Raw genomic sequence first — 23,394 nt, 5'->3', positions numbered from 1 at the left:
GCTGAGCTGGAGTTCATTCTTGACCCTGGAAAATCAACAATTCACTCTGTAGACCTTTCCAGGCAACACAAGCGAGGTCGGACCTTTAGTTAAGATTTTTGTCGAGATACTCCTGCAGATTTGATGACAGGGTTTTATTCAGTAACTACCTGAAGAAAATAATTGTTTCCTCTCTTAAACCTTCTCTGGAATAATAATTTAGAAATGATTTTAACAACTATGAAGGGATGAGGAAGAACAGTTTCTGGACTAGTAAGTTGATATACAGACTGAAGATGGGATTCTTTTGTGTGCCAAATTATATTCAATTATTCAGGCTAATATTGATTACTTTAATGTCACTTAATCAAAGTTTTCACAAGAACATTCACAAGAAACCGATTAAACGGTAAATAAACTTTCCCACAGCTTCACTAAATTATGTTTAAAGAAAATAAACCTCATCCTCAGAGTGCATCGATTCTGCACGTCTAAATGATTCAACATTTTATGGATTGGAAGAAAATATGTTTTAAATTGTATCTGAACAGAAAAATTAAGCATATCATTTTTCTGAATACGCTGATTTGCTTTTCTCTCAAGATATAGATGTGGAGATCATGGTTAGCCTAGCTTAGCATAAAGGCTGGAGGGAGAGGGAAACAGCTAGCCTAGCTACACTCAAAGTCAAAATGTTGTTGTTGAAGCTTTCTCACCCAGATCCGAGTACACTTGACCCCAAAGTTCAGTTTGTTTGATTAGTGTGAACACTGTGTACCGTACTTGTTGTACACGATTTGTTGATCCGTGCCCGGGTCCACTTGAAAAGGTGGTCTCGAGTACGGTTCATGTGTACTCGGGTACGGTCCACATCAGGTGTGAAAGCTAACCGTACCAAACGACGGAAGTGGACCGCTTTTTATAATGTCACCTCCAAAATCCACCGATCTCATCCTCTGAACTGCACGGCCGTACTCGAGACCTCCTTTTCAAGTGGACCCGGGTACGAATCAACGAACCGTGCCCTAGTACGGTACACAGTGTTCTTACTAATGAAACGAACCGGACTTTGGGATCAAGTGTATTCTCCGGGCCCGGGTCCCTGATGTGAAAGCCCCCTTATTTTCTTGATATTGATATACTGTGTTTTTTAATCTTTTATTAAGTATTTTTCTAATTTTAATCATTTTGTACTTTATATCCTCTTTTCTGCAATCTAATGTCGTTTTCAGTGTCATTGTGCGAATACCTGAACTAATTTCCAAGATGTTTTTACAAACTTTCCTGCCAATAAATCCATTTAACTGAATTGACTGTGTTTGCACAAGTTATATCCTAAGTTTTCTTCACCATCATTGTTGGTTTTTCCATGTTTTTTTGCCATTAAGACTGAAAACAAAATGTTTTCTATATTGTCTCATGAGTGCCATATTGTAGTTAATTGACAATATGCAGATCACAACTAGACATGTGAAATTACAGTATGCCTAACTCTGGCTTTATAATCATCTGCTGCCAAAGGTTTGCAAACAAAAAGTCTTTTAAAAAAAAAAAACTGCACAATTAAAGCCTTTCAACAGAAAAGCTCTTCTGGATAATGCACCTCATCCCCAGACCCATTTAGCAGAGCCATTTGTCTTTAAAAAAAGATGGAATGAGCTTTTATTGATTTCCTTTTTGTTGTTCCTTTTCCTCCGACTCCTCCAACATGTCAAACCCAGAACTCCCATGAATCCATCGTGACTTCTAAAAGTGTCTTAATCGTCGCTTTAAAGGCCAAATCAAGATGAAAAGTCTTCAGCAGTAAGAAGTTGACAAGGAAAAAAAGAACCAAAGAGATGCCTGCCTTGAAATTACGTTTACTGTCATATTAAAAAGAGGAATCGTCTTCTTTTTTCGGGGGAATCAGAGGAGTGAGAGGAGCTTTGAACTGTGTGTGGAGGGAGGTGCACGCAGTGTTTTAACTCCAGCTTCATCCTCAACGCATCTCTTCTCTGTGTCTCTGCTTTTCTTCCAGATCCACATCATTGACTTTGATGATGAGAATAACATCATTAATAAGAATGTCCTTCTGCACCAAGCTGGGGAGATATGGCACATTGGCGCCAGTCCTGCAGATAAGGCTGTGCTTACCACCTGCTATAACAAAAGTGAGTCCTACTGTTTCCGTCTGTCTCCGGCTCCGTTCACAGGCGCTCTTTAGGCATCAGGATGCTGTTTCTTCTTTTGTTTTTCTGGCTTTGTTTCTGTTTGGATTTTACTTTCTCCTCCTACTCTTTATTCTTTAGGTTTGTCTCTTTCATATTTTTACTTTATTGTGAAGAATATTAAATGTAATCAGTCTATAACTGGTGATAAATAACAGCTCATTCCTCTTCAAAGGTCCATCAGCAACTGTGTCAAGAATCGTGTTCAGATAGAATAAATATGAATGTGTGGACATGATGACCCGTATGAGGGATATTGGCAGCAGAAACTCTCACATAATCTGTGCTTTTATAAAAGGTTTTCTTATTATTAATCAATTTTTAAGCACAGGTTTGGTGTCCTGCACTGCATTTGTACAGAACCACAAGTTAATTGGGGGGAAAATCAAGTGGTAAAACCAAAAGTAAGAGCTTTGCAATTTGTCCTTATATTCCCATTTTGATACTTGACATTCACCTTAACCTTTTATTCTTTAGCCGTGACCCAGTGGTTAGAACGAGATCCAGCTTTATGCACTAATGCCTGGATTAACATTAGGTTTTATCAGCTCGATGACAAGGGGAAGGGGATTTGGCAAAAATCTTCTACAATATAGCAGAGATGTAGACTTGAGACTTGGTGACTTGGACTCGAGTGGACTCGAGCCACTGTTTTCATGACTTGCAACTTGACTTGACAAAAAATAAATGACTTGAGACTCGACTTGGACTTGCAAGTTAATCGTGCAAGTATCGTTATTTATTATTTTTATTAATCCTACTTTAAAATATATAACAAGTACTATATTGAGTCATCTTTGCTCAAGTCCCAAGCAAGTCTCGAGTCATTTTTTCTTAGGCAAGTTCAGTCCTTAGTTAAGGCAAGTCAGTTTTTTTCACCCAGGATCCAGCACTCTCACCTGTAGTATCCGGTCTTTATAAAGAGAAAACACAAGGTGTTAGCAGCCCGTCTAATAATGATATTATAGGCCAATTTATATAACCTGTTCATATATATATAATGAATATTTTTAAATGTTTGATGTTCAGTGAAATAAATTTAATCCAAGCAAAAACAAATAGCTTATTTATTAAATATTCCCTCCCCATCATTTTTTAACAGCCAAATACTGACAGCCAGACTACCACGTCAAACAGACAAATACATACTTGATAGTTAGAGAGAAACTTAAAACAGTTAACATTTAAACTTCTGAACACACGCAAGTCATCAAGTCAAGTTGACTTGAAAGTCCAAGTCAAGTCATCAAAGCAGTGACTCGACTCGAGGCCACGTCTCTTCTTCCTGCCCATAGCACATTACCTTGTCATACAGCTGGCTGTGCAGCAGCAGGCTACAACCACCTGATCACTCTAAAGTAGCTCTGGCAGTGTACGTTAAAACAATGCAGAAAACATTTTAAAGATTCTTAAAACAACCTTGCTTAATTGTAACACTCCAATAAACAAAAGTACAGTAACAGAATAACAATATATTTTAAAATAAGCCTATTTGTTCAGATCAACTTCTTCTTCTTCTTTGTAAACAAGTGGTTCTGTCTGTTCTCAGTCTTAATTCAGTTTATCTTCTTCCTATCACTTAAAACATTTTGCATTACTTGTACAACTACCGGTATAAGTAATATTTGATGGCCACAAGGTCGACATAACAAGAAGCAATGTATGTGTGATTTAAAAAAGAGCCAAACCAATGCTCTTTCACTGTCAATATGCACAATATGATAATTATATTAACTCATTTATCTAATCCTTACCCTGATAAAAACCCTTTACACACAAACTGTCCATTTAGAAAGTAAAGACACATAAATACTGGTAATGTATATACTGTTTCTAAGTATATACTGTATAGGAATGTAAGAAATTATCGGTACAAGAATATGTTTTGTAATACTGTTTTCATTCCCCATAGATCATCTACCTTTAGCTAAAATAAAACATAAACATAGACAGAGAGAAGAAAGCTCTTATCACACGCGTAAACAGAAAGAACACAGGTCAGAGAAATGGGCATAAAGGTTGATTTATATTGCTCAAAATATCGTGCAAATACACATCAATAATTTTGTATGTGTCGTTTCCTCTTTAAGTCTAGAACAGGTTATTTTAAGGGTTAGGGGCTGAGGAATGCAGGATGTTAACGAGGGTTCTCAGTAGTATAGAAGGTGTGTGAGTGTGTGTGTGAGTTTGCGTCACACCGGAGCAGACAGCCATGTCAGATGGGGCATAGGAAGGTGGAGGCAGAGAGCACTGTAGGCCTTCAGGGTTACACACAGCCCTCCACCACCACCCTCTGTCTCTCGCTCTCTGTCAGCTGAGCTCTACATGCTTCAGTTCACAGGATGACAGCCACTCTGGCCCGGGCTGGAGCTCAGACAGCCCACTACGCACTGATGCGCACACCACACACTCGCACACAAAAATATATACATACACAGGCGTCATAAACACACGAGTGCGTCCGTATAGCCTTTCCATACCACCTCCCACCGGCACTGCAGTACGTGAGCAAGAAAAGCCTTTTGTTCAAGATGATTGCTTGCCCACTTACTCCAAGTGCAAGGTTGTCTAAAACCACTCAAGAGCCTGTGGACTCGCACCACGTTGCTTTTTAATTTGACAAATAGGCCTAACGCCAGTGTTTCATAGCCCGGCGCCTGCCCACACACTGTCAATACTACACCAAAAAGAAATTAGGCTCTCTCTCTCTCTCTGTTTTCTCTCTCTCTCTCTCTCTCTCTCTCTCTGTGATTGGTTATGCCCTCCAGCCTCAAACTTTTAGTCCAATTACTGTATCAATTCTACATTTACTCCACTGGTTCCAATTAGCAGCTCTGGCTCCGGTGTGGATGTGCCAAAATAACTCACGTGTGATGTGGATTTGGAGGAAAGTGTATCCACATCACCGCATTAGCACTCGTCTACCACACACACACACACACACAAACACACACTGCACTGTACTCTAACAAACTGTGAATGACTGTGTGTGTTTGTGTTTCTTGCCCCCTCCAGCCAGTGACAGCCGGGTGGTGTCCTGTGCGGCAGTATGGCGGATGCCCTCTGATTGGGAGACAGGAAGTCATGAGTCACCTGACGACTCCGCCCACAACCCCCAAACCCTGGAGCTGCTCTGTCACCTAGATGACAGCGCACACAGCAACGCTGCCTGGTAGGTGTTGCTGGGGAACAGTCGCACTCAAAGTACAAAGGATGCAAGTGCAGTTCTTCTTTTTATCCACTGTAGTACGCAATTATGTGATGTCTCCGGTGTGTGTTTGTAGGATGGGGTAGGGTTCATATTTCTTAACACAATACAGGATTTTTTATTATAATATTGGGATATACAGTATATATTTAACGGGAATAAATCTGGGCCCTATTTTGAAAAATGTGTAATTAACTTATAGGTATCAAAAGTTTTGGAGTCTTTTTTTGCCACATGTTGTTATTCTAACAGCCATTACTCTCTTCACCAGACTCCATTCACAAAACTGTAAGTTCACCTTGCAGGACAAAGGAGTTGATGGACTATTGCGTTTTTTCTGTGGCTTTGTTGCTTTAAATGGTTGGTTTGGATCCATACATAAATTGTGTACCACGCAATAACACAACAAAAGCAGACTGACTGAGGCAGCGGTAGACGAGCAACTCCTTCGTTCTGTGAGGTAAACAGAGAAACAGACTAGACAGACGGATGAACACGCATTGTTTCGACACATGACTAAAATAAACGTGTGTAGAGGACAAAAAACGGTTTCTTTGTATACTCAGGCATGTGAGTGCCGTTTTACATGATTTGTCCACTGTGATGCTCTGATTCATACATCACATAATACAGCATGTTGTACCTTATTTCATTCAGGAGTTCTCTGAAAAGCCTCGGCAGAGACGTTCCTGTTTGATTTTTCCACCACAAACACGGAAACAAACAACTTACAGGCAGTTTTATCGTGAGATCAGAGCTCCTCAAACTAAAGAGGAGCCGTTTAGAAACAGTGAGCGCTGAACACACAGCGGAGGACAGATGGACATACTCAAAATGAAATAGCCCACACTGTCCTCGTTTTCTTATCTCCCACTCTGCCCGTGTCTCTCTTCCATATGGGTGTTTTTATTTTCTCTCCGGTTCAGACTATCGACTGGTTCACGTCTCAGATCGTAGTCTCGGCCCGTTCCCTTTTGTCTTACAGTCGCAGCTCCTGCTCACAATGCCTCGCCATAATTCACCGCTGATGAGAATGAAAATCAATGGTCATTCCCCTTTTTAGTCCGCTGTTCATCGGCTGGCACATGATTGCTATCATTTTTAGAGGCGCCAATCAGTTAGCGTGATGCATACTGTAGCAGGTGTCTGCGAGGGAGAGATAAAGATGGAGAGGAGGAGGAGTGAGGACGAGCGAGAGAGAAAGAAGCTCATGAAGAAGAACGCAGCAGAGGAGAGGAGAGTGTTTGTGCAATTTTGGTGTGTGTTTGGTGCTTGTGTGTGTGGAAAGAGGAGGGGAGCGCACCCATGTATGTGTACGTTATGTGTGTGTGTGTGTGTTTTTGTGTGTCAGAGGGCAGGTCAGGCAAGGCTGCTGGGGAAAGATTGATGGCTCTGGGCTGCACCATCTTAACACCCTTAGAGCTGTAACCCTCACAAGGGCACCACACTGTGCGTGCATGTGTGTTTGGTGGGAGTGTGTGTGTGTGTGTGTGTGTGTGTGTGTTTGGTAGGAGGGTGCATTCAGTGCTGTGAAGCCTGTAGCCTATGCTGTGCACTATTGGCTCCTCTAGATGGATGGCTTTGGTCTGCTGCCCACCTCCTCCATCTCTCTATGACACACACACACGCACACACCCGGATAATGCTGGCAGCTTGCACCAGTCTGAGTATGTGTGAATGTTTGTGTGTGTGAGCAGACAAAGAGTAAAGAGATTGGAGTTAGTATTCTTATGAGGTTTTCGTCTGTTTAACGTGTGTTTGTGTGTTTGTTCACCTGCCCGCGTGTGTGTTTGCGTCCACTCTAGCGTGTCTGCCCGTGTGTGTATCCTGCATCCTTCATGTGTGTGTTATCCGGTGGCTGGTGTCCCTCCACTCCCACTAACAATAACACTTTCTCCTTCCTCCAAATCCCCTCATTGTTTGGGTGGGCAAACATTTGAGCCGCTGCCCTGTTGTGAAGCGTGCTCGGAATGGAAATATCACAAAAATACACAAAAAAAAGAAACTGGGCTAAACAAAAACAGGAGGAAAATCTGCTTTTGTCCCGTTCTTTTTCTTCATCCCTCGATTGGTTTCAATCGGGTCGATCGGACTGAATCATGTGGAGCAATTTGAGCCAATCAGGGCCTTAGACGGGAATAGTTTAGCGCAAAAGGCAACAAGGTTAATATTGTAAAGTGTGGTGTGACAGCAGGGTGCTAGAGGGGTGTATGGGTGTGATTGTGTGTGTGGGTGCACACGCCTGAATACGATCATGTGTATTATCGTGTGATCATTTCAAGTGAAAGACTTTTTACTCGAGAGTCTGGCTGTATACATGTTGAGTCTCTTTTGAGAGATTGGGGGCAGAAGTGTGTGTGTGTGTGTGTGTGTGTGTGTGTGTGTGTGTATACAACGATTTCTTGCTGATCACTAGGAGTGATTTTCACTGTGAGGGTCCCCTAGCCCCAATCAATCGGACCCCAGTAGTGAGGACTCACACATACACACCAGGCGGTTTTGATGTGTGATGGGGGCATCAGTCGATTATAGAGCCTTTGCAATCCGGCCTTTTCAGCCACGTCTTACATTATTGATGGAGGCGTTGCTCTGAAGTTTGCAGGTCTGATGGTTTTTCTTCCAGGACCAGCAGGTTCTGATCAAAAATAATCCTTGGGAAGTATGGGCAGAGGCGGGAGCATTAAAGGGATAGTTTGGAGGGGTTGTATGATGTACTTAGAAATAGTAAGTGTACTACATACAGTAGATAAGAGCCAGCACGGCCCCCGGTAAGGAGACGCCGGCTGGAGTTCCTACACGGAAGCTAAGCTAAGCGGCGCGGCAGACGGGGTGGGGGTTACCACGTACTTCAAAGACTTAAAAGAGTCCTACATAAACACAAGAAGATGATTTCAGTCTGTGCTCTTTTAAGTGGCTAAAGTGTGAATCTGTATTTGCCTCTGATTCTGCCTGTAATGCGATATCGAGTATCGACATGTAAACCGGTCAACGCACCAATCCGATCCGATGACCAACCAGCCTCCCAGAAAATCAGCTGGTTTCAGTTGACAACAACAACAGTGCAGTGTTCGCAGAGTGTAGTGTTAGCCAAAGTTAGCCAAAAGTTTAGCAATCAGTGTTTTTCCACCAATATCACTCATGTTTTTTATCACACTTGTATCCGAGGGGTACTCGGTGTCGTCCATTACTCAACTCTAGTCATCGGAATCGGTAACGTGAAGGAAAAAAAGCTACAGGGAAAAATAGTGCACGCTACACAGACCAAGAAAGATGAGGTCTACTTCTAGCAGCTCCTAAATGCAACAGGCTGCATCCCCAGGCGTCGGCAGTCTCAACCTCCCTCCACTGCATTTCTTCAGCCGCATTGAATCAATACAGTTTAATATCCAGATTAGGCAAAACACTGTAAATTGTAATCCTTGTCCCATATTCCATTTTCTCTGTACGTAACAAAGTTTTGTAGCTGGTTTGCAATTTAATGAAGACAGATACTCTGTAGATACTTTGGACAGATACTCAGTCATTTAATGTGAAGCATTGTTGTTTTTTTCTTGACAACAACGGCGTCAAATGAAGATCATATTTTGCAGCTGTGCCCCAGAGACAGAGAAAAAGAAAACATTGGCAATGCACTGCACCCGTTTTTCATAATGAACCTGTACACGATATGATGAAATGCGATATGGTGCGATATATGATACGATACACGTTACAATATATGATACGCGATACACCAGGGGTTCCCAACCCAAAGTCCGTGGACTGGCACCGGGCCGTAGGTTGTTCAGTACCGGGCCGTGAATCCCAACTGATGTCTGTGACATTCCAAACATACGCGGAGTCAGAACCGTCGCATGGGCTGTGTGAAGTGTGCAGCAGGGCCTCGCACCTCTGAGGACACTTCAAAAGCCGCCCAGTTCAGCTGGAAAAAGCGCGGACCTGGCAACCCTGGCTTCGCATCCCATGAAACTTTGCTCATGAAGCCTGATGCCCCTCTACAGCTCTCAGTGAAATATATGAACTACGCAGCATATAGGCATATGGCAGCCTGTGGAGACGAAGTTTATACTTTAACTGTGCGCAGAAATACGGACGGATCGCAGCGTTATTGATTCAGGTATGAGCATCAAAACACACACAGGTCTGCTCCTCTCCAAACGTCTGTCTCCTCCCCGCGCGGCGTGATAACTCTGATAAACTATGCGTGGATCACCTCCGGCTCATCTCACAGCTTGTGAAGGCGTATTTTATGCTTTATGAAGGGTTTTCACAGAAATACGGGACTGACCGGTCCGTCAAAAATATTATTGCTACTGATTGTGTAGCAATCGTGTAGTCAAAGAGGTTGGGAACCCCTGCGATACACGATATTCTATATGATATTCGATACGAGATACAATACGATATATACGATACAATATTCTGTATGATATTCTATACGATACTCGATACACTTATCGTCCCCGTTGAGAAATTTGTCTTGGTCTCAAACGCAGCATACGCACGATGGATAAAATAAATGTGAAATTCCCTTTTTGTTACTTTGAGCGTGTACGACTTGGTATACACTTCTGCATCGTAAAATGCAATCCTTTTTTGACTGTGGGTGGGCGAAACCACTTCCCTGGGGCCATCAGGTGGGCTCTCTCCATCTTTGGTATTTTATGATTATCCCAGGACACATCAAGAGGGCTCAAAGGTGCTTCCCTGCCCTTTTTACCCCTCCTACTAGCTGATGGTCAGTGCTTGTCCTTTCTTTTCAACCAGAGCCACTTTCTGCCTTCATCGGGAGCCTTGGTGAGACCCTGGGTCCTGTCCTCAGACCCCCAACCCTTTCAGCAGCCTAGTGGTTGACATGGCCACAAAACCCTTGCATCCGACCTCCACTGGGATGCACCTGCATACTCCAGCTCTTTTATTCTCCTTCAGTAGCCAGTTGAGCCTTTTTGTTTGTGTGCACCACACTGACACACAATCACACTGCCCTTGGTGTCCCTGTATACATGCTGAAACCCAGAAGGAGAAAACACACACACACACTTTGTTTGTGTTGGCTGTTGTTGGATTGGACTCATATGGATGCAAAGCACAGCAAAGCTGGGGAGCAATCTGAAGAGCGAGAGACACAGATAGAGACAAAGAGAGAGAGCAGTGCATCCATGTACCGGACTTAGATATATGGGGCTATAAAACCTCCATAGCTCTCCGAGACACTATTTACATACCACTCCAGTATCCAGTGTGCCGGCATGTTGCAGAGCTCAAGGTCAAATGCACATAACTTATATTTTCTAATAAGAGGAAGTGTGAGATGCTGCACACCCCCCCTCCACCGTCTATTGAATGAATTAATTTATACTATAGGGAAGCAGACTGTGTGTAAATCCCAAAGTGGTGAGTATGTTTTAATTGGTCCTATGGTGTGCTGATTTATATGTCAGGGAGTGTGTGTGTGAAAGGAAGGGGGTATCTGACATGCTGCAGTCTCCATCTATACAGTCTGTGAGCTCTCAAGCCTTATGTTTGGAGTTGTATTGATAACGTTTTGAAGACATAAACAAATAAGTGACGGTGGAGGGATACATCCAGTAACTCCTTTATTTTTACTGGTACTGCATTATCATGGTTATTTCCTGAGAGCAGTTGTTTTCAAAGTGCAGGAACATTTTCACACATATGTAACAGGGGCGATATAGAGACAGATTTTTTATTATCGGCTTGAGATTAAAGACTCAATAAACAGTAATGTCACACAATACACAGGTATTATGTGTAGGGTAGTCACAATACCAGTATTTCAAACTTCAATATGACACGAGTACAAAGAAAAATGATACTCGATACCTGTTTCAATACTCCCTTTTAAAGTCGAGGTGAAATGAAAAATGTCATTTAAATCCTTTTAGATCACATCCCCGGTAATATTGTGCATCTGTTTGACAATATAGGCCAATAAAAATACAGAAAATCAATTTCTTCGTATTCTTATATCAAAATCAGATCATTTTTTCTTCCGGTAAAACAAAATTTCACGTGTGCTTACGTAAGTTAGCACCAAACAATTTCAACCAATCAGTCTGCAACATTTAGCCGCAGAGCACCAAGAGCGCTCGGTCAGTTAGCTAGCTACTGCGCTGTGGAGAACGTCTGTCTACGCCCGCTTCTGATTGTCCAATCGGATGAAAGGAGAGGCGGGCCTCCTGTCAGTTTACAATATAATGGTTAGGTTAATGACCGCTAATGATTCAGTGGTTGCCTTAACAACAGTAGAAAAAGCTGCTCTTTTTTTAACTGTAGGCTTCAACAAAAAAGATGCCTCGCATTTTACAGCCTGCAAAACGTGTTCTGTCTGATCGGGCCCTGAGGATCATTTCAAATAAAGTTCCTGTAACGTTAAAACTTAAACTAAAACAAAACATTTTAACCTCAACATTCTGCAGATATTTTCAGGATGTTATTGAGGCCTGGGACGTCAGAACGGGATTTATAAAACATTTGCTCAATGTGACATAAGAACAAAGGTAGAACATGCTCACTGCAACATTCTGAGGACCTTTTCAGGATGTTAGTACAGCCTGAACTATCAGAACGGGATTTATAAAACATTCCTGAAATGTGATTTGAACATTCTCGCTGCAACGTTCTGAAGATGTTCTCAGAGAACATTCTCCAACTATTAAAAGGAACATTCTGGGAACCAGATAAAAACTTCCCGCTCAAAACATTACCAGAACATTGTACGTAACATTCTCAGAACGTTCTTAGAACAAAACATTTCCAGCTGGGAAGCCTGGCATGTCTGTAAGTCAGTGTGGTGCCCCCTTAAAAACAATGATGGTTGTCTTTATGTCAGTCTTTGCATCCCAAGCTCATGCACGTAGTAAAAGCTGTCCTTCGGCATCAATGAATATAAAGCTCTTATAAACACCCCACTTCTCCCCCTCCCCCACCCCGACCCACTCCCTCCTCTCCCTTCCTAATAGGTCCATGCATATTTGAAATTAGAATTTAAACCAAAAGCAAACTGTAATTTTGTCCTCCCTCCTTCCTCTGTCATGTCTTTTATCTCCTGCGAACACTCACCTTCTTCAGCACACGCGCTCTCTCAGACGCCGGCATTGTTGCTTCTGCTTCAAGTTGACAAATGAGTCCAAGAAAATGGGGTTGTCTAATTAATGAACTGCTTAAATAAATGGCATCATTTTGTAAACCTCTAATGACAGCAGCTTTAAAGCTGTGACAGGCTCAGAAATCCAAACCCTCAGCCAGACCACGGCTGAACCTCTGTCACATTTTATATCCTTTAACCCAAATTAGACACAGATTTCTTTTTCTTGAGCTGAAACGTCACACCAGATCAAAACCTTAACAAGCATATAGCAGCTTTTCCAGGCCAAGGTTATGTTTAGCTTATTGCCGGGTCTGTGCCTGCTCTGACATATTGCTTTTAAAGTCGACAGGACTCAGAGTTAAAAGCAAAGCTTTCTCACTCGGGCTGTGTCCTCTTTCTTTTCCCTATAGTTGTGTCTCTGCCTACATTTAGCTGCTCAGCCCATCCAAACACAGAAGAACAAACAACAAAGGCACACAAGTGTGTAGATCCAAACAACACTGAGGGAATTATAAAGCAACAGTTTGGGCTCCAGAGTGTCAGGTGTGGATCGGTCCCTATGGCGCGTGCACAGAATAAATGTTTTAAGTAGAGCACAGAGGAGAATCAAAACTCCAAGAAGCATGCAGCGAGGAATCGATACTCTGCAGAAAGTAGTATGCGGGGAGGAATCAAAGCTAAGTATGCAGTAAAAGCTACCACTTCTTTAACACCACTGAGGCAACTCTGCATCCCAATGCTGTGTTTGAACAACAGATTGACAGAATCGGGCTGCTGGATTTGCCAATAAGTACCTTGTGCTTACTGTGCACAGCTCGGTTGTATGCTGATGACACTTTTTTTGGACGCTTATTGATTAACTGCAGCCTCATTTCTGTAGGTTAAACCTGCACAGGGCCAGAGGTTCTCAATTTTTCCTCAATCATGTACCCCTTTGAAATGTTTCTTTCAGCCAAGTACCCTCTCACCAGTGCCCAATATTTGTGGTGGAAAAAAAGCTTATAGAAAGAGGTAAAATGCTCTCTTAGAACCCAGGGAACAAGCAGGGCAAAGCATCAGCATTAACTCAATGTGATTCACGCACATACATTGGTGTTCAATGAATGGGATGGAAAAGGGAGTGAAAGGTCCTGATCAGACAGAGCGAGTTTTAGCAGCTGCTGGCGGCTTTTTTATAGTTGTTAACAATGAGAGCGACACTTTTCGCTCGCTGCTTTGCGTTGCCAGGCACCTCACGTTTTCCTGCTCTGTGCAACTCGTGTTGAAAAAACTTCAACTCAAAGCAGAAAAGCCGTTTTTTCTCATTGTCCAATCGGATGAAAGGAGAGGCGTGCCTTCGGTGGGGGTGACAGTAACGGTTAGGTTAATGACAGCTAATGATTCGGTGGTTGCCTTAACAACAGAAAAAAAAGGCGCAGTAAGCTGCTCTTTTTTTAACCGTAGGATTCAACAGAAAAGGCCGTGCGGTGCGCCTGCAAAACGTGAGGCGCCTTTTCTGTTCTCTGTCTTATCAGGACCTAACCGGCTGACAGTTATGTCTGGTATATAACTTTTATTTTGTTTGTGTGTGTCATGCATGTAATGTTCCTAACTATCATGGGTATACAGGACAACAACAAGTCCAGTAGCAGTCGTCAAACATTTTGTTTCAGTACAAAATTACATGTCATGTTAAAGGTCTTAAACTTAATATTGAGGCTTCTTTCTTGGGGTGTAAAGATTCAAGATTCACACCGGTAACTGATTTTAACGTTAAAGATGCAATTACATCGCTATGGGGAGCCCTGGGTTGATTGCCCGATTGTAAACTTATGAATTAATGTACAGGAGAAGTTGTGCTAATCTGTAGACTGTGTTCATTATGTTAGTGTAAGAAGGCTTGCAAGGAGAAAACAGGTCCGTAAACAAAGCGATTTACAGTGCTCCACAGCTAAAATCCGGACAGAAGTCATTCTGACTTTACAAGAGAAACTTTACCAAAGTCAGTCTGTTTGTTTGCTTTGTAGAAACCATTGACTCTATAAATAATGGACATAGTCACCGCGACGTCACTCATTGGTTTCTCGACTGCATAATGAAGCTGAAATATTGCCGCAGCCATGTTGGTTTACTGGAGCAAAGTGACCATGTTTGGATGAGAGGGTGGAGCTGGAGAGGAGCGAGGGGTTGGCGAATGCCAAGCTGTCAAAGCTAACCAGTCTGTGTCTGTGGCTGATCCATCAGCTCGAGAATGAGCTAGCTTACTGGGAAAATGTTGCGGGAAACGTAAAATAACCGGTCTTCTCATAACCACGATTCGCTGTAATCTCTGCAGGGACAACTTCTGACTCCTATTTACTGGCTGACGATACAATAAGTGTTTGATAAACACTGAACAGGCCAACAAGCAGCTATAGAGCGCACAGTATACCTGCTACATAAAACATATCATACAATAATACTTGAATTTAACTCACCGAACACTTGGAGCACAGACTTCTCACACGGTCAGATCGTTCCATAATCACAGAGAGAGACAAATTATTTGTCCGATATTTAAAAAATCTCCAAAAGGCTCCAACAACACAAACAGGCGAAGTTAAACTCTGCGTCTGTGTGTCTGCATTGATGTCTAACAGACGGCCAGCAGGATCCACCTGTCACTCAAGTGACCCCGCCCCTATGATTTAAGGCTTTGTATAATTAAAACGGGTTTGTTATTAAAAAAAAATCACCCCTGTACAATTATCTTAAACAGTAAAAATAGCTATTTATAACAAAACTGTTTTTTGTACCAGGCTGTAAACATGTTCATTTCCGCTGTAAAAATACATTTTCCCATCTGCTGTAATGTTATTTCTTGTTTTCTGGAGCCTCAAGTGGCCACTCGAGGAACTGCATTTTTTTGCACTTCCGCATTGGCTTCATTTTTCAACCCCGGAGGTTGGCGCTTGGTAGAAACATGATTAATTGAAACGGCAGCTATACAAACGTTAACACTCACCTGGTGAGACGGCAGGTTGAATCTCGTTTTCTAGTTTATTTGTCTCAAATTTTGTTAGTAAGAAAAGACAAAAAGGGTGACCCCAGCCCTTTTATAGAATTTGATTGAATTAGTTTAATTAATTATGGAAATTGAATATCTAAAAGAAGCATGCATGAAATTGCATCGTATTGTATCGCATTGCAGCAAATCCCTGAATCGTATCGTAGCCCGACTTCTTTCCCTCGATCAAATATCATCTGCTGCAAAAAAGGTTTCCTTCAAAGTTTTACGGCAAAAATGTTTTTTAATTGAATTCAATGATAAAATGAACCCAAGTCTTCCCCTTTCACATGGCTCATGGGTAGCTTTGATAGTTGTCTTCTTGTTGACACAGTAAATGTAGGATAACTTGAAATGCCTGCACATGTTTAGAATCTGTTCAGCTGTGCAGTAACACAAGATGCTCTATTTAGCGCTCATATGAAACCAGACATGCTCCATCCTCCTGTGAGCCTGTGTGCATGTTCGCCCAACATCTGTATTCTAATTGACTCTGACTTTGTGTGTGTGTGTGTGTGCCTTTGTGTATTTACAGCGTGCTGTGGGAGCCCATGGGGGACGGCAAGCGTGTGATTTCATTGGCTGATAACCACGCACTACTCTGGGACCTGCAGGAGAGCTCCACACAGGCCACAGTAAGACGCACACACACTGTAAACCACAGTACAGACACACACCATATCACACAATAGCTAACTCATTATTTGATAACAACCATATCGTCTCGGTGTTATCAGCGCACACATCCTCTCTGCGACAACAGCAGAGTGTCCACTGTTCATTTTGTCTCACACACACACAAACACACACACAAATGCACACGCAGTATCTGGGTTTCTAAGCTGTGACCACTTTAACATTATTCTGGTCAGTCTCTCCCACAGAGATAGTAATAGTCTTGTTTCATAAGTAATAGAAAGGTCATTTCCAATATCTCTTTTCACAGTTCACTGCTGCGGTGCCTCCGTTGTGTTTCATATGTAATGTAATAGAAGCTGCACTACCTGGTCAAATGTATGTGGACATCAGAACTATGTACCTATATGAAATGTGCACACACTCACAAAGCTGTGGGCGTTAATATGCACTAATACAGACGAATAGCGTGTTTCAACTGCCGAGCAAAATTTGGTTTCTGTGCAGCAGTTCCTGATCCCAAAAAAGGTTCTTGCGCCAATAAGTTCAGGAATTGTTTTGTCGAAGTTTGCAAACATGGACATTACTGCTTCTAATCTCTATTAGGCAGGGATGTGGATTTCTGGGAAGGCAAGTGTTCTGGTTTCCATTTGTACTACGCTTGTAGTCCAAATAAAAATGACCAATCACGTATCAGCACGCTGCGGCGTATGCAGGAAAAACTGTCTGTGAGGAGAGCAAAAGCAGGCGGAACGTAATCCGCCGTGATGCCATCGCGGCTCCCGTCAGCGTCATCTGATGAGGATTTAGCTTCTTATTAATCTCTACAGACGTCTGCATGCTAACAGCTAACACTCTAGATCTAAAATTTAACTTGATGATGAATTCCCTTGACGCTGTGTCATGAAAGCCATTCAGATTTCCCGACTTCCTCGAATGCTTCTGATCGATCCGACCTCTGTTCAACAAACGAGTATGTTCATAGTTTTCTTCTCCTCTTGAGGACAGACCTGACAAAGCTTCAATTTTTACTTTCATAAATCTGCAGCATGATGTTGAAATTTGGGCAAAGGTAAGACCCGTTAATAACGAGTAAATCACAAGACAGCAGTGTCTCTTTCTGTTACATGCAGCACGCGGAAAAGGAAGTCTTGACACGAAGTCGATTATCGCTTACTGCCCGGCACGTTCACCGGTGTCCCCAGAGGATACATCATCTCAGACTATAGCCGATGGGATCCGGGAGTGCTGCTTCTACAACAAGGGATGGGTATCGTTAGGATTCTATTGATACTTATAAATACTCTTATCTACGGCTGCACGATATATCATTTAACCATCGCAATTGCGATGTGCGCATGTGCAATAGTCACATCGCAGGACGTGCGATAGTGAAGCAAATTATGTGAAACACGTCAAGCTGTTAGTTTGTTGTTGCTCAGTGCATGAACACTCACCAGTTTCTCTTTTTCCATGATTAATCTCCAGGAAAACTTTGTTTGATATCACGTTAGTGCAGCTCTTCATCCACTGAGCTGCAGTGTGTGTGTCACCTGCCTGTAAACTGTAAACAAGCATGCAGCGCTGCTGCTGCTGCTGTCACAGAGCTTTACTGCGGGATGATCGAGGCTCCGTTACGCGAGGTGGCTTATAAGTGAGAGTATTCCCGTTATCAGCGGCTCCTTGCCCCCGTGCTGGTTAACGCTGTGGCTACATCAACGGAGCGGAAGTGCCGCAGAGTGTTTACTTTTAACGGCTACCCCTGCAGCGCGCACACAGCGCGTAGCAGATGTGAGCTTTAGTTTTAAAAAGTATCCGTCACCGAGATGAATTACACATACAATTGAACGGCGTTAGAAATAGTTGATGACATACCGTATAAATAACACAACTGCAGCCAACAGGTCTGTTTGTATACTTCATAAAGAAACGTGTCGCTCCACCTGAACTCTCCCTACTTCATAAGGCCGTCAGAGTCTCTGAACCAAGATCGGTAAAGGTAGGAGAGAGTTTTGTTTTGTTAGAAGAAAATAGAAAATAGAAAAGTATGATTGTTAATTGTTTATATGGACATGAAAACACTTAATTTATCTGGTATATTTTCCTTTATTTTTTGAAATTACAATTACGATCACAGAACAAAACAATATCGCAATATTCGTTTTTTCCAATATCGTGCAGTCCTACTTAGACAATGTTACAATTTTAATTTAGCTTTTGTCCAAAGCAACGTACATCTGAGAGTTAATACAACACAAGAAATGATCAAGACAGGAGGGAACGAAGCGTAGTAGGCAGGACGGAGTGTAGACCTGGATGAGGGCGTTCAGGTAGGCAGGAGACGGTTTAGTTGCTGTTTTTTTTTAAGCGAGCGACAGGGTTTGAATTTGATGCGAGCGGCGACTGGGAGCCAGTGGAGGGATATGAGCAGTGGAGCGACGTGCCGTTTTGGGTTGATTGTAGACCAGTCGCGCTGCTGCGTTCTGGATCATCTGAAGAGGTTTGAATGTGCATGCAGGAAGGCTAGCTAGCGTACCTAAACCGTCTGGACTCCACTGTAGCGAAGTCCATCTTTTACAGGGTTAGGGTCAGGGTTCTTCACCCAACTGCACTTTGGGATGACTCCTGTTGTTTTAAATGTGCAATATAAAAAAATGTGACTTGACTTGACCTGACTTCTGGACCTGGCTTTGTATACGGGGGCATGGTCATGTTCAAACAGAATAAAGAAGCTCTTCTTACAAAGTTTTCAGAGAGCCGAACTTATTTTTCCATTCAGTTGTGTCTTTAATGCACAATAATGGCTTTTAAAGGAGTAAAAAAAGACTGGATCACCATGTTACGGATGTGTGTTAGTACTCTTGGTCAGTACCGTTGTCGCTTTGTCCTTCCTAATGCAAGGTGAAGAGGCTCTTCACTGTAAATTCCCTGTCTCCAACCTGCCGGCTCTGCAATTAAAATACCCATTATGTATTTAAAAACTCAAGATAATGGTGTGTGTCAGGTGTGCATGTGTGCAGGGAGACAGTAATAGAGTTGTGGTGTGTGTGTGTTTGTGTGTGTGTTGTTCCACTAGAAGCCATGAGCAAAGAAGAGTATAGATGGATCATTGGTAATTCATGCGTCCGTTGAGAGATGCACATAAAGGGCAGGCAGGTCACACACCTTATGGATACTAGCGTGTGTGTTCGCACGTGTATCTGTGCATGTGTGTACATTTGATGTAAGCTGACGCAGTTTGGATGAATGCATGCACACTCTCTCCCTCAATCTCTCACCAGGTATGTCGATGTGTCGGCTGGGGATGTTCTCCATGAGTTGATTATTGACAATTTATCCACATTCGCATCGAGTGAAGTTAAAACAACAACTGGGGGTTTTATATCTTGTCCTTGAACATCATACCATGCCCTTGAACTGATGTTTTTTTAATATTTCAATTGATCCCGAACAGCAGTTGTCCAATCATAGGCTTAGCAAAGGTAACCATAGGCATGGCTGTTCAAACAAGCTTTATATTACTCCAAATACTGAAGTGTGTGTATGAGAAGAGTAAGACTCTGCATTTACAATTTTGGAAGCTGCTTTTTCCCAAGCCTTTTAAACTAAAAACATTAGAGCCAGTGTGTAAGGAAGTGTGTTTTGCTGCTCTGAAGTAAGCAGCAGTCGTTGACATGTTTGGCTAACTAACAGAAAACAAACAATGCTTCCAAAACCTACAAGACGTAATTACCTGCATGATTTATAAGGTGGAGTGTCGGCTGCACGCGTCCTCAAAAATTAACGCTACAAGGACACGAGCTGCAGTCTGCACATGAGCAGTAGGGGCAGTGTAGAGGCAAAGGGGATGTGACAGGGTCAACACAGCAGCAGGTCAACAATGGCAGAAAGTTCTGCAGACAAGCTGATAGACCAAGTCCACAATTATCCACATCTGTACGATGTGTCGTTGCCACTGCAGAGACAAACATGCCTGTCAAACAGCTGCAGACAGATAAGTTCTGTTTTAGAAGTCGACGTGGAAACCTGCAAAACTAAATGGAAACAAGTCCGGGACCGTTACGTCCGAGCACGGAGGAACATGTTGGAGAGACATAATGGTGACGGTGCTGACGGTGTGTTCTGTCCACCAGTCGTCGGTCACCTGTAACAGTCACAGTAACCTCCTCGAGTGCCGCCATGTCTGTTGTTTATATCCCGCACATACGGTAGTTGCATACGGCCTGAGCTCTCTGGTGCGCCCTCTAGAGGTATCCTCCAGTAACACATGTAGTGCAGAGACAAGTATGTGAACAATTACACTCATGACACAGACGGTTGTGTACGCTAACACAACGTTATAAAGCAAGAATATCTCTGATTCTGCATCGATCAAACAGTCTCTGAAATCAGGGACCTTTTTGTCTTTCAAATATATCAGATGTTATAATTATAAACTACATTATGTGCTACGTGAGAACAAAAAGCTTAGCAGCTCGCCAGATTGACTTGTTTGTTCTACATTTTACTGCAAGGCAGTCGGAGAAATCTGCAGTGTAAATAAAAGATAGTGGAGAGGTACGTTCTGTTCCAGGACTGAATATTCAGCCGTGTTCTGTTGGACTGAGAGAACACAGCCTGAGACCAGCGCTTGTTCCTGCTATGCCTTGTGTACATGGATATTAGCTTCAAGCTAGCCTTGTTCCTTCTGTGCCGTGTGCTGACAGTTTCCATCTCTTTTGGCAAATTGAAGTCAGAGAAAGTTTTGTAACTGTTTAATTACTTACCCCATGCACACAGACATTTCCCTTTGGGCTACATATACATCATATGTTGTGCATTCTTGAGAAACCCTGATGGGAAAGCACATTTTACATAATTCATACATGCATTCATGAATTTTACACCTTTACACATCATGAGCTGTCATGTTCACACTGAGGTGGGATTTTTTGTGGGAGGAAACCTGTTCTGGAAGTCTGAAGTCAAGTGCTGCCTTTTGCATTATTTATTGACGCAACATATCAGAAGTGGTGATTGTATGATTGTTTTCTTCACTGACTCACACCTGTTTTCTGAGCATGTTTGTTACTCTGTTATAATTGATGAATGTTGCTTTCATAATAATTCATTATTGAGGAAAATTCCAAAAGAAAAAGAAAGAATGCAACACTTTTTCTGACCCCAAGCAATACTGAAGTCCCGCCTCTTCCTCCACCCAAAACACACATTTAACAGAACATTAAATGGAGCCCTCAGGTGGGCTCAGTCTGTAGCAGAGCAGCTTCTTGTGTCGGTCTGAAGCAGATATTGTGGAAAGTTCAATGACTGTAGTGTTAGTGTTAGTTACGTCTCCTCACGCCGTTCCTCCTCTACTCTGCTACTCGGGACAAAACGCTGCAGGAGTCCCATTTGTCAACAGAGCTGTCAATCATGAGGCCACACCCCCTTTTTACAGCATGAAAAAAACTAATTAAAAGTAAACTTGTCAGAAAGATGAACACTTGGACATAAATCAGCATGATAAGAACTAACTGTAATGACAGAAACCATGTTTGAGAAAAATGTATTTGACGTGTATTTTAATTTTATAGTTTGGCTCATGTCCCATCTGTTAACATGGAGGAGGCGGGCTTTATGAGCTATACTGCAGCCAGCCAGCAGGGGGCGATAGAGAGGGTTTGGCTTCTCTTTTAGGGAGCGTCCATCTTTAACTTAAAGCCCCTGTGAGAAGTTTTTTGCTGGTTATGAAACAGACTGAAATTAATTCCAATTGCTCTATATGAGCTACAAAATGAAACCAGACCATCAGAGACAAGAATGATTATTTCTATATCGTTATTTTTAATGCCTGAAACTGCTGGTGGGGGGTCGGTGTCAGACGAAGCGATTAACTGCACGATGCCTTTGTTGACATTTTCCAGGGCAAAAATTAAAGTGAGTGATACATATGACTGTTAAAATTTTATGTTAAAAACCACCACTTATGAGAGAAAGAGATAAGAGGTACGGCTTTGCCCACAGGGGGCGCCAAAATCAACACAAACTGAAAGTTCCTCACAGCAGCTTTAAGAGACATAATAGCGCCACCTGTTGGACAATTCAACCATCAGAGGAACAATATTAATTTAACACAAAGAAATGTGATTATTTAAAGTAATAGTCTCAAAGATTTTCATTTGAATAAATGTCTGTTAAGTCTCTATCTATCGCTGAATGAGGTAACACAATGGTGATTGAGCCGATGGCCAACTGATGAAAGCCTTTGCATTTGCAGTATTACAGACTGGGTGTCTGTTGCGACTTTCACAGAAAAAATCACAAGCTGCGCCCAGTTAGTGACACGTTTTCCATCAGCCAGCAGTGGTTGGTCTGCCAGAGAGGGTAGGCGGAGCTAAGCAGCTGCTTTTCCGCTCTCTGCAAGTGTTGCGAGTAAACAGTAATCTACTATGGCTGAACAAACAAAGAAAAGATGGATGACTACAGATACAACTTCAACAAGAAGTGAAAATCCAAAGAAGAAGAAACAAACTCGACGCTCAGATGAAGCAAACAGTCTGAAAAGGAAAGCGACCGTCAGCCAGGAAAATCAAGAGTTACAACCGGAGCCAACCGTGGACGTCACACATGCAGCACTGTGTGGATATCTTCGAAGTCTGCTCCTGCAATTACCGTTTATTACCACAGGTGTCGCCAAAGAGAACGAGATCTTCAAGATTACCACTTTAAATTTGAGCCTTACCTACGTAAATATGAATGAAAAACACTCAAACAATAATGGATTTATACAAACCTCATCCTCTGTGGCTGCACACTTTCTCACTGCCTGTGTCTTTAATGCTTGTGTGTGTCATAATGAATGCAGTGTGTGTGTGAGTGTGTGTCCCCTGTGCCGTGACCCCTGTGTGAGGGTTGTGGGGGGGGGGGTTGTTGATTCTTTCCTCTGACACCGACACTGGACGACACAGCGATTAAATCCTGCATCAGGGGAGAAGGAGAGAGGTGGAAAGTAATGGTGGGAAAGAAGCGTAACGAGGACGGGAAGACGGAGAAAAGAGGAAGTGATGGAGGGCCTGACTGATTAGAAAGATGGAGATTAGGGAAGGAGGAAGAGGGAGATGCGGATAAGGAAAGAGAGTGGGCTTGATGAGGAGAAAGGGAATGAAAAAGAGGAGAAAGAGCTTGGCAGCCAAGACAAATTCCTCCAGTGCTGATGAGAATGCTAATCTCCTTCTCTCCCTCCCTCCCT

General features: G+C 42.6%; 1 protein-coding gene across 1 annotated transcript in view; it reads left to right on the top strand.

Annotated features, from left to right (window-relative positions):
• Nucleotides 1–23,394, top strand: part of eipr1 (EARP complex and GARP complex interacting protein 1) — a 65,339-nt gene that overhangs the window by 8,201 nt on the left and 33,744 nt on the right. The window contains exons 3-5 of the mRNA XM_069662112.1: nucleotides 1,997–2,129; nucleotides 5,202–5,358; nucleotides 16,066–16,165. Coding sequence (XP_069518213.1) covers nucleotides 1,997–2,129; nucleotides 5,202–5,358; nucleotides 16,066–16,165 — 390 coding nt within the window. The remainder of the gene's footprint in view (nucleotides 1–1,996; nucleotides 2,130–5,201; nucleotides 5,359–16,065; nucleotides 16,166–23,394) is intronic.

Source organism: Semicossyphus pulcher, unplaced genomic scaffold (assembly GCF_022749685.1).
Source record: "Semicossyphus pulcher isolate SPU_LCO1_2020_fin unplaced genomic scaffold, fSemPul1.0.p SCAF_14, whole genome shotgun sequence".
In the NCBI taxonomy this organism is placed as follows: domain Eukaryota; kingdom Metazoa; phylum Chordata; class Actinopteri; order Labriformes; family Labridae; genus Semicossyphus; species Semicossyphus pulcher.
Note: the sequence above shows the minus strand (reverse complement) of the source record. Positions and strands in the feature narration are given on the sequence as shown.